The 12,394-nt window shown below is 47.2% G+C and overlaps 1 protein-coding gene across 1 annotated transcript in view; it reads right to left on the bottom strand.

Annotated features, from left to right (window-relative positions):
• Positions 1–12,394, bottom strand: part of IFFO1 (intermediate filament family orphan 1) — a 51,045-nt gene that overhangs the window by 5,012 nt on the left and 33,639 nt on the right. Inside the window, exons 6-7 of the mRNA XM_060236913.1 lie at positions 10,045–10,229; positions 3,627–3,747 (exon numbers count right to left, since the gene is read on the bottom strand). Coding sequence (XP_060092896.1) covers positions 3,627–3,747; positions 10,045–10,229 — 306 coding nt within the window. The remainder of the gene's footprint in view (positions 1–3,626; positions 3,748–10,044; positions 10,230–12,394) is intronic.

Raw genomic sequence — 12,394 nt, 5'->3', positions numbered from 1 at the left:
AGTCTCAGAGCAGCTCACAATCTCCTTTACCTTCCTCCTCCACAACAGACACCCTGTGAGGTGGGTGGGGCTGGAGAGGGTTCTCACAGCGGCTGCCCTTTCAAGGACAACCTCTGCCAGAGCTATGGCTGACCCAAGGCCATGCCAGCAGGTGCAAGTGGAGGAGTGGGGAATCAAACCCGGTTCTCCCAGATAAGAGTCCGCACACTTAACCACTACACCAAACTGGCTCTCCAGTTGCCCTTTCCAGATAATTGCCAGGGCTTCCCCTGCTTAAGTGTCCAAAAGGATGCATTTAAAACAAACAGGGAAGCAATAAAAAAAAATGGAGTTGAGACCCTGACTTTGGATTGCTCATCAGATCAGACACTAAGACAGTGGAACAGCCCCATAGCCAGGATTTGAAGAATTGGAGGGCCCTGATTTTTTTCAAGAGGCACATAGCGGCCCCAACCTCCATGGCCTCTCTCCTACCACAGCTGAGGAGGAAAGCTGCCAGCTCCTTGCCATACAACCTCCCCCCTCCCCACAGTTGCCCCAAGGTGATCCCTTTCCACCCCTCTTCCAGCAGCTCTGGTGGGGAGCCACTCAGAAGTTTAGATACGTGTCGCACGGTCTCCTGCCCTTACCTGTAGCATGATCCAGCTAGGCAAGCCCAGTGGGACAAGGAGGTGGGGGTGGAAGGTGCCACCAAGTCGCAACTGACTTCTGGGGCTACAACACCTCCAATTCGGATTTCTTCCTGTCGGAGAGCGAGCCAAGGCTGCCCAAGCACAGCTCCCACCCTCGCTCGGGTGGCCAGCGAGACCAGGCCAGAAAACCCCTGCAGGCAAACATCACCTCTCCACTAATCCCCAGCCCTGGACTGCAGCCAGGACCTCCACTTGTGTGCGCCAGCCTACCCTACCCTGCCCTGTCTGGCAGAGAAAGCCTGCAATGGAGCCATCCGCTCCCTACCCCCGCCGCCCCACTTGAGGGCCAGAACGGCCTCTTCTTGCAGGCACCCTCTAGCTCAACGTCAGCCCAAGGCAGAGCTTAACTTTCAGTCCTGGGTGCTGAAAGTACCCCGTTGTTTCTGCTTGCTGAGGGGTCAGAGATTTCTTCCAGCCCCTAAGGAAGCAGAAGCAACACGGAGCTTAACTTTCAGTCCTGGGCGCTGAAAGTGCCCCGTTGTTTCTGCTTGCTGAGGGGTCAGAGATTTCTTCCAGCCCCTAAGGAAGCAGAAGCAACATGAAGCTTAACTTTCAGTCCAGGGCACTGAAAGTACCCCGTTGTTTCTGCTTGCTGAGGGGTCAGAGATTTCTTCCAGCCCCTAAGGAAGCAGAAGCAACACAGAGCTTAACTTTCAGTCCTGGGGGCTGAAAGTGCCCTGTTGTTTCTGCTTGCTGAGGGGTCAGAGAATTCTTCTGGCTCCTAAGCAAGCAGAAGCAACTGTGTATGATCAGGTCCCCTAAGCAAGCAGAAGCAACGGTATATGATGACAGCAGAATGGAGAAGGATGGAGTCGAGGCACTGGAGGCTGGTTAGGGACCCCAAGTCAGGGGGCCCTGCCTAGCAGTCAGGGGGCTGTGCCCCCACAGGCCCCCTCGTAGCTACGGGCTTGCATTGGAAGCACAAGAGATGAGCGGGTTCCGTGTAGGCACAGAGAAGTCAGAAAATGCTGCATCAGCTGCAGGGATTCTGTAAGCTGAAAACCTGTGCTTTCATTAAAAATAAAACACTTTTCAGTCCTTTGCTGCAAACACAGGTTTTGCAGGTGTTTCTTCTGACCCTCCTCAAGCCTAACATAACCCACCAGGGGCTCAATAATCCCCCTACTAGATTTTCCTGCTTAGGACTGGAAAGACCAGTGGCACTGAACCTGGGGCAGGTCAGGATGAGGAAGAAGAATTGCAGATTTATACCCCACCCTTGTCTCTGATTCAGAGACTCAAAGCGGCTTACAATCGCCTATATCTTCTCCTCCCACAACAGACACCCTAGAATCATAGAACTGGAAGGGACCTCCAGGGTCATCTAGTCCAACCCCCTGCACAATGCAGGAAACTCACAAACACCTCTCCCTAAATTAACAGAATCTTAATTGCTGTCAGAGTGTCATCTAGCCTATATTTAAAAACCTCCAAGGAAGGAGAGCCCACCACCTCCCAAGGAAGCCTGTTCCAGTGAGGAATCGCTCTAGTGGTCAGGAAATTCTTCCTAATGTTTGTTGGTCTTAAAGGTGATACTTGACTCCTGCTTTGTTCTACCTTGAACTCTAATAAGAGCTACCCTCCATTTCAACGGAACAAGCTTTCTTTGGGAAAACCCAGTAGAGGAATGATGTTTTAGCACTGCTCCTGAACTAGTCTAATTATGGCAAAATCTTGGCTCAACTTAGAATCACAGAGTTGGAAGGAATCTCTAGGGTCCTCTACTCCAACCCCCTGCACAATGCAGCAAACCCACAAATACCTACCCCAGATTCACAGGATCTTCATCGCTGTCAGATGGCCATCTAGCCTCTGTTTAAAAACCTCCAAGGAAGGAGAGACCACCACCTCCCGAGGAAGCCTGTTCCACTGAGGAATCGCTCTAATGATCAGGAAGTTCTTCCTAATGTTGAGCTGGAAACTCTTGATTTAATTTCAACCCATTGGTTCTGGTCCTTCCTTCTGGGGCCACAAAAAACAATTCCACACCATCCTCTAGATGACAGCCCCTCAAGTACTTGAAGATGGTGATCATATCACCTCTCAGCTGCCTCCTCTCCAGGCTAAACATCCCCAGCTCCTTCAACCAGACCCCTCACCATCTTTGTTGCCCTCCTATGGACCCATTCCAGCTTGTCTATATCCTTCTTAAAATGTGGTGCCCAAAACTCAACACAATACTCCAGGTGAGGTCTTACCAGAGCAGAGTAAAGCGATACCATCACATCACGTGATCTGGACACTATATTTCTGTTGATACAGCCCAAAACTGCATTCGCCTTTTTTAGCCACCGCATCACACTGTTGACTCATGTTGACTGTGAGGTGGGTGGGGCTGACAGAGCTCTCACAGTAGCTGCCCTTTCAAGGACAACTCCTGTGAGAACTATGGCTGACCCAAGGCCATTCCAGCAGGTGCAAGTGGAGGAGCGGGGAATCAAACCCGGTTCTTCCAGATAAGAGTCCGCACACTTAACCATTATACCAAACTTGCTCTCTGGAAGTCCTTTAAGTATGTACATTTAAAGAAATAAATGCCTGATGCCCCCATTGCTGCAGAAGAGATGGGTAGAACGACCAGTACGGGTCTCAGGTAGTTACAAGCCCAACACGGGCCAGACCAGAGCACCTCCAAGGCCAGACCAGAGCATCTCCGAGGCCAAAATCAGGGTTCAAATGCCCACCAAAGTTCAGGGATCAGCAGCAGAACCAAAACACATTGCTGTAAATCAAGGCAATGTATGATTTAGACTAAGCTTGTCAGAGAAGTGCAATTTATTTACTTTTTTATTTTCAACACAGAGCCTGCGTATGCAGGCCAGAGCAGTCACAGAGGGCAGGAAGCCAGGGTAGAAAAGTCCCCGCCGAAGCCTATGAGAGCTTATGAGGAGAAGCAGCAAGAGAGACACGGAAGACACAGAGGCTGCCAGTTACCTCCCCCTGGGCTTCCGCAGCAGCAATGGCGTAGCCGGAGAAGTCCTCCCAGAGCAGCAGCGTCTCTTCTGTCTCCTCCCAGGTAAGGCTATCGCAGTCATCTTCGAAATCGTATTCCCTCCTGGAGATGAGGGGACAGGAAGTCAGTCACAGGCAGACCGGGGGGCACCAGGAACACTCTGGGAGGGGAAGGATCATTGGCTTTGAGATGTTTCTTGTGCCCCTTTTGTATTGGGATGGGTCAGATTGTGAGGAGAAGCCTCCAGACATTCTAAATTTTGCTTGTATTGGAAACAAGAACAACTATCTTTGAAATTCTCAGGCACCATGCTGTCATCCAGTCCAGGGTAGGGTTGCCAATCCCCAGGGGATCCCCTGGTTTGGAGGCCCTCCTCCACTGCTTCAAGGTCATCAGAAAGTGTGTGTGTGGGGGAAATGTCTGCTGGGCATTCCATTATTCCCTGTGGAGACTGATTCCCATAGGATACAATAGAGAATCGATCTAAGAACATAAGAGAAGCCATGTTGGATCAGACCAACGGCCCATCCAGTCCAACACTCTGTATCACCCAGTGGCCAATAATTAATATATATATACACACACACACACACACTGTGGCTAATAGCCACTGATGGACCTCTGCTCCATATTTTTATCTAACCCCCTCTTGAAGCTGGCTATGCCTGTAGCCGCCACCACCTCCTGTGGCAGTGAATTCCACATGTTAATCACCCTTTGGGTGAAGAAGTACCTCCTTTTATCCTTTCTAACCCGACTGCTCAGCAATTTCATTGAATGCCCACGAGTTCTTGTATTGTGAGAAAGGGAGAAAAGTACTTCTTTCTCTACCTTCTCCATCTTACGCATAATCTTGCAAACCTCTATCATGTCACCCCGCAGTCGACGTTTCTCCAAGCTAAAGAGCCCCAAGCGTTTTAACCTTTCTTCATAGGGAAAGTGTTCCAAACCTGTAATCATTCTAGTTGCCCTTTTCTGGACTTTTTCCAATGCTATAATATCCTTTTTGAGATGCGGTGACCAGAATTGCAGTTTTCCAAATGAGACCGCACCATCGATTTATACAGGGGCATTATGATACTGGCTGATTTGTTTTCAATTCCCCTGCATGGCATTGGCCTTTTTTATTGCAATCACACACTGTCTTGACATTTTCAGTGAGTTATCTACCATGACCCCAAGATCTCTCTCTTGGTCAGTCTCTGCCAGTTCACACCCCATCAACTTGTATTTGCAGCTGGGATTCTTGGCCCCAATGTGCATTACTTTGCACTTGGCCACATTGAACCTCATCTGCCACGTTGACGCCCACTCACCCAGCCTCAACAGATTCCTTTGGAGTTCCTCACAATCCTCTCTGGTTCTCACCACCCTGAACAATTTAGTGTCATCCGCAAACTTGGCCACTTCACTGCTTATTCTCAACTCTAAATCATTTATGAACAAGTTAAAGAGCATGGGACCCAGTACTGAGCCCTGCGGCACTCCACTGCTTACCGTCCTCCACTGCGAAGACTGCCCATTTATACTCACTCTCTGCTTCCTATTACTCAGCCAGTTTTTGATCCACAAGAGGACCTGTCCTTTTACTCCATGACTCTCAAGCTTACTAAGGAGCCTTTGATGAGGAACTTTATCAAAAGTTTTCTGGAAGTCAAGGTAAACAATATCTATCGGGTCTCCTTTGTCCCCGTGTTTGTTCACCCCCTCAAAAAAATGTAACAGGTTAGTAAGGCAAGATCTTCCCTTACAGAACCCATGCTGAGTCTTCCTCAATAACTCGTGTTCATCAATGTGCCTACTCATTCTGTCCTTGATAATGGTTTCTACCAACTTTCCCGGTATTGAAGTCAGACTGACTGGCCTGTAGTTACCCGGATCTCCACTGGAACCCTTTTTAAAGATGGGGGTGACATTTGCTACCTTCCAGTCCTCAGGATCGGAGGCAGATGTCAATGAAAGATTACATATTTTTGTCAGAAGATCCACAAGTTCAACTTTGCGTTCTTTCAGAACTCTTGGATGTATGCCAATTCGGACCTGGTGACTTATTAGTTTTTAATTCGTCCATCAGTTGTAGAACCTCTTCTCTTGTCACCTCAATCTGACTCAGGTCTTTCAATACCCCTTCCAATAGAAGTGGTTCCGGAGCAGGCAAACACCTCTCATCTTCCACAGTGAAGACGGAGGCAAAAAATTCATTTCGCTTCTCAGCCATTTCCCTATCCTCCTTCAGTAATCCTTTGACCCTTTGGTCATCGAAGGGCCCCACTGCCTCCCTGACTGGTTTCTTGCTTTTAATATATTTGAAGAAATTTTTATTGTTGGCCTTTATGTTTTTTGCAATATTCTCCTCAAAGTCCCTTTTTGCCTTTCTGATCACAGTCTTTCATTTCATTTGCCATTGCCTGTGTTCCCTTTTATTAATCTCACTTGGACTAGCTTTCCACTGCTTAAAGGAGTCCTTCTTACCTTTTACAGCTTCAAATCTGTGGGTATCTGGGGCTCTGGAGGAGCTGTTTTTTGAGGTAGAGGCACCAAATTTCAGCATAGTATCTGATGACTCTTCTAAAAACACTCTCCAAGTTCCAAAAAGATTGGAGCAGGGGATCCAGCAGGGAGCCCCAGCCTTCATTATTATCAATGGAAAAGGAAAGGTCCCCTGTGCAAGCGCCAGTCATTTCCAACTCTGGGGTGACGTTGCTTTCACGTTTTCACGGCAGACTTTTTACAGGGTCGTTTGCCATTTTTTCCCCGGTCATTACGCTTTCCCCCCAGCAAGCTGGGGACTCATTTTACCGACCTCGGAAGAATGGAAGGCTGAGTCAACCTCGAGCCGGCTACCTGAAAACCCAGCTTCCACCGGGGATCGAACTCAGGTTGTGAGCAGTACTGCAGCTTTAACACTCTGAGCCACGGGGCTCATTTCCAATGGAGTGAAGGCATTTAAAAGGTGTGCAGTCCCTTTAAATGTGATGGCCAGAATTCCCTTTGGAGTTCAATTATTCTTGTCATAACCTTGCTGCAGGCTCCACTCCCAAATGTCTCCTAGCTCCACCCCCAAAGTCCCCAGATATTTCTTGAATTGGACTTGGCAACCCTAGTCCAGGGACTTGGACCAATGCAACCCCTCAGACAGTTAGGGTATATAATAAAACCAGCTTTACCCAAAAGGTCAAGTCTTCACTGATACGATCCATGAATGATATGTGGATATAAAGGGGGTTGGGGGGGGAGATTGTTTGTGCCCAAGGAAGATGCGTGCTTCTTCAAAGGATTGTTCGAAGAGGCAGGCTAATATAGGTCCTTTGCTTTTGCATAGTCGGCTGCACTTTAGACAAACAGCAGACAGGATCGTTCCCTCCATTATTTACAAGATTTTACCACTTGGATTCAAATCTGAGGGAGGGGAAAGCTAAAGACTTCTATTTTTGAGGCCAGGCTAGGCCTCAGGTAGAGTTGCCATCTCTGTGTTGGGAAATTCCTGGAGATTTAGGGGTGGAGGGGGGGAAGTTGGGGGGTAACTTACCCCAAACAAATGAATCAAATACTTGAAAGGTTGGTTGCATACAAAGAAAAAGGCCAAAGAGTAAAAACTATCATTATACTTTAAATAATATAAAAAATGCATATATTCATTAACAATTACTTAAAAACAATTATGGGCCCGATTGTAGCCTCAATACAGAATAAAAGTGTACAATATACACAAACATGTTTCAACCAAAGGGGCCTTCTTCAGTAGTTAAGCAATATTTATACATATAATCAAAAGGGGATTAGATAAACATATGGAGCAAAGGTCCATCAGTGGCTATTAGCCACATGGTATAGATGGAATTCTCTGTCTGGGGCATGTGATGCTCTGTATCCTTGGTGCTTGGAGGGGGGGGGGGCAACAGTGGGAGGGCTTCTAGTGTCCTGGACCCACTGATGGACCTCCTGATGGTGCCTGGGATTTTTGGCCACCGTGTGACACAGAGTGTTGGACTGGATGCCCACTAGCCTGATCCAACATGGCTTCTCTTATGTTCTTACATACAGGATCAATGATACAGTAGTAAGACAATAAGTTAATCAATGCAGGACCAAAAAAAGGAATTGACACAAGCAATTGACGCAAGCCTTGAGAATAGCCTCATAGCGTTTTGCCTTGTGTCATAGGTACATATGCCCAGAATAACATTACTATTGTAAGCCTTTCTATTGTGGTCCACTAAAGAAGGCCACTTTTGGCTGAAATGTGTCTGATCACAATAGGTCTCACTGGTGTATATTGTACTCTTAGTCTGTATTGAGGCGACAATGAGATGCATGGGATAAAGGAAGCAGAGAAAGAAGTACTTTTCTACGTTTCTCATAATGCAAGATCTCGTGGACACTCAATGAAATTGCTGAGCAGTCGGGTTGGAACAGATAAAAGGAAGTACTTCTTCACCCAAAGGGCGATTAACACATGGAATTCACTGGCACAGGAAGTGGTGGTGGCTACAAGCACAGACGGCTTCAAGGGGGATTGGATAAACATATGGAGCAGAGGTCTATCAGTGGTTATTAGCCACAGGGTACAGATAGAACTCTTTATCTGGGGCAGTGATGCTCTGTATTTTTGGTCCTGGAGGAGGCAACAGTGGGAGGGCCAGGGCTTTTCTTGTAGCAGGAACTCATTTGCACATTAGGCCACACACCCCTGATGTAGCCAATCCTCCTGGGGCTTACAGCAGGCCCTGTACTAAGAGCCCTGTAAGCTCTTAGAAGACTGGCTACATCAGGGGTGTGTGGCCTAATATGCAAACAAGTTCCTGCTACAAGAAAAGCCCTGGGGAAGGCTTCTAGTGTCCTGGCCCCACTAGTGGATCTTCTGATGGCACCTGGGTTTTTTGGTCGCCGTGTGACACAGAGTTGGACTGGATGAGCCATTGGCCTGATCCAACATGGCTTCTCTTATGTTCTTGATCGAGCCCATTATTATTTTAATAAATAATAAATAAATATATATATTATTAAATAAATAATAAATATATGCGTTTTTGATATTATTTAAGGCATATATTTTTTAGTCATTGACCCTTGACTTTGTATGCAACTAACCTTTCAGGTACTTGATCTAGGGGCAGAGCCTGAAAAGGGTGAAGTTTGGTGGGGGGAGTGACTTCAGCAAGGTATGACGCTTCAAAGGTCACCCTCTGAAGCAGGCACTGTCTCCAAGGGGAGCCAATCTCTTCTGGAAAGCAGTTGTCATTCCAGGAGCTCTCCAGCCTCTCCCCACACACATACTTGAAGGCTGGCAAACCTTGGAAGAGGATAGCTAAAATCAAGTCTAGCAGCAACTCAGAGACCAACAAGATTTTAGGCGTATAAGCTTTTGAGAGTCACAGAGTTCAAGAAACAGCTTTCTCAATCGCCGCTCCTTACTGGTGGAACCAACTCCCTGAGGTCAGAAGTCAGAGCCTTGCGGGATCTTGCCCAGTTCTGCAAGGTTTGCAAGACGATGCTATTTCAGCTAGCATTTAACTGAAATGACAACTACCGCTGAGGTATTAGATCTGAATGGATGTTTTAAGACTACTGAATGGCATCTTTAAATTGTGCTGAACTTAGCACCAAACTGTTTTTATTTAGTGTTTTAATTTAAATGTTTTTATTGTTGTTTTATTATGAATGGTAAGCTGCCCTGAGCTTGCTTTGATAGGGGGGGAGCAGGATATAAATCCAATAAACCTAAACCTTAAACCCAGGCCTCATTTTGGGCAGGAGCTCACAGGAGCGGAGTTCTGGAACCTCTAAATTTTCTTGTGCTCTTTCTTTCTTACCAGTCTTCCAAAACAATTGCATCTGTGCTCAATTGTTCAAACCCCCTGAACTCTAAGATCTGATAAACTTTCTAACATTTCCCCCGCAAAAAAAAAGGGAAAATAACCAAAACATATAAAGCAGACAGATAGAAATCTTCATCATGTCACTGTGGCCACATAGGAGGAATTTAAAAAGTAGGACGGGAGTCAGATTTTATTATGACAATGATAATCTAAGAAGCATTTGAAGGCAGATGCTGAGCTGATCTAATTTAGTACATCTTCTGGTGATGTCAAGGGTGTGTGTGGCATATACAAATGTTATGCAAATGAGTAGTGCTAATGCGCTCAGGCACCTCTTTTTCTACTAAATGACCCCTGCTTATACTCCTGAAATCTTGTTGGTTTCTAAAGCGCTTCTGGACTCTAGTGTTTCTCCAGGGAAAAGAACTCTGTAGTCGGGAGATTAGCCATAATTCCAGGAGGTCATGAGGCCCCACCTGGAGGCTGGAAACCCTGAGTATCCTGCCCAACTAGGTTGGCCCCTTGAGTCAACAGTACCTCCCCCCTTCTCCACAAGCACCCTGAGGCACGCAAGGCTTACAGCTGGTTCAGCATCCTTTGCATCTCTTCGTTTATGCTCATGGCCGTGGTCTCGTCTTCCTCCTCCTCCTCGTGTTTTTTGGAGGACTCGCTCTCCGACAGGGAAGTGTCTTCATCGCTGACCAGCTTCCGGTCCCGCTTCCGGCCCATCGTAGCTGGGACCTTAATGGGAGATAAGTGCAGAGACTACAGAACGAGGTTGGGTTGGGGGGTGGGGTTGGAGGTGGGTGGGTGGGTGGGTGAGAAGAAATGTGGGGGAATGGGATGGCATGGGGCGAGAGGAAGATCGAGACAGAAAGAAGAGAGAGGGGAGAGGAAAGAGAGAGAGAGAAAGAGAGAGACGGGCTTATTATGACCAGGTTATAGATGGTGCGGTGGCTCAAATGCAATTTCAGAAACATCTGTTTTAAAAATAAAAAAGCTAAGCAACTGAAAATGGAATCTGATGAGGGTTCAAAGTTAAGGGAACTCAAATCACACCCCAGAGAGAGAAAGAGATGGAGGCAATAGAGGACAGAGCAAGACAAGAGGTTTTAAAAGTTGAGGGAGAAAAAGATTGCCCAGATTCACAGATAAAACTTTATTTTACAGAAAGCATCTAGCTCGCACAATTTTTTTTTCCAGCTCAATGACAAAAAAAACTAACCAACTGCTTCTATGGGGGAAGCAAGAGAAAGAAGAGTGGGGGTGAGAAAGAGAGAAAAAGAGGCCGTGAGGAGAAGTTGAGTGAGTGAATCAGAGAGAGAGAGAGAGAGAGAGAGAGAGAAAGGGGAATGGGAGGAGAAGAGAGAGACGGTGTTAGAAAGACACACATACTAGGACACCGTCTCCCTCTCCATCAGATGTTCCCCTGACAAGACCCTCCAAATTCAGGCTGACGTGACAATCTTGGGGGTCCCCTGAGCCCCCGCTGAGACTGCAGAGAGGCCCGCCCTCAAACTGCCTGCCACTTTCTCTTGTGCGACTGAGGTGAAGTCATGAAATGAGGGTTAGAATGACAGGGTATTGTCTCTCAGAAGGGGCACACGTCCGCTTTGGCGTCTCCCTTCCTTAAAGATGGGAAGGGAGTTGGGCGCCTCTCACCTGAAACATTTTGATCATGTCCTCGCAGTTCCGCTGCTGGGCCACGTCACACAGCTTCGCTGTGATGTCTATGCGCCGGCAAATGTCCATGTCTACCTTCATGGCCTTTTCCTGAATCTTGGTATCTAGCTCTGTAAGGTTCTGGAACAACACAAAGAGGAGAGACGGAGAGACAGATAAGGCCCATGGAAGATCCTGGTACAAACAATACCAACTTTGCAAGATCTCACACTTATTTAGAATGCTGCTATCCAGCCTCCTCATATACCTGGTCAGTTAACAAAAAAAGAAGACGACCGTAGATTTATAACCTTACAATCTCCTTACTTCACAACAGACACCCTGCTAGGTGGGTGGGGCTGAGAGGGCTCTCACAGCAGCTGTCCTTGCAAGGACAACTCCTGCGATAGCTATGGCTAACCCAAGGCCATTCCAGCAGCTGCAAGTGGAGGAGTGGGGAATCAAACCCAGTTCTCCCAGATAAGAGTCCGCACACTTAACCACTATACCAGAAGTGGCCAACAGTAGCTCTCCAGATGTTTTTTGCCTACAACTCCCATAGCCCCAGCCATGGGGCTGATGGGAATTGTAGGCAAAAAACATCTGAAGAGCTACCGTTGGCCACCCCTGCACAACACCAAACTGGCTGGTATCCAGCCTCCTCAAATACCTGGTCAGCTAACAAAAAACAAGAAATGAAAATGAGAGCACCAGCATGGTGTAGTGGATAGTATCAGGTTAGGATCTGGGAGACCTGACTTTAAATCCCCCATTCAGCCAAGATACTCATTCAGTAACTTGTGGTCAGTCACTCCTTGGGCTTTTCTGCATGTTTCCCGCCCCCCTCCATTCTCACCCCAAACTGCTTTAGTTTATCCCCTAATTTCCACATGCATTTTTGTGCCTTAAGTTATCACTTCCAGTTTTTGTTTCCCCTCCCCCATGTCCCCCCTGTCACTTTGAGACTACTTTTATCCTGATCTTTTACGGGAAGCCAATTCTGAGTTACCTTCCTTCTGCATAATGTTTCTGACAGTTTTGTTTGCTCCACCCACACCCACCTCTAGTCCACTTTTTGATGATTGGACTGTCATCATTGTCAAACCACTCCCTCCACACCACCACCCCGCCCTTATGATGAGTGGTTTCATTTTCAGTTTTTTTTAAAGTGTGATCCTTTCATTTAATAAAAAAGTTAGTCTCTAACCCTGCGTCCCTTGTGGAGATATGCCTTTTCCCTTATGTCTCTACAAGGGAAAAAGCCAGAG

The sequence above is a fragment of the Heteronotia binoei genome, chromosome 4 (genome assembly GCF_032191835.1).
Source record: "Heteronotia binoei isolate CCM8104 ecotype False Entrance Well chromosome 4, APGP_CSIRO_Hbin_v1, whole genome shotgun sequence".
Taxonomy (NCBI): Eukaryota; Metazoa; Chordata; class Lepidosauria; order Squamata; family Gekkonidae; genus Heteronotia; species Heteronotia binoei.
Note: the sequence above shows the minus strand (reverse complement) of the source record. Positions and strands in the feature narration are given on the sequence as shown.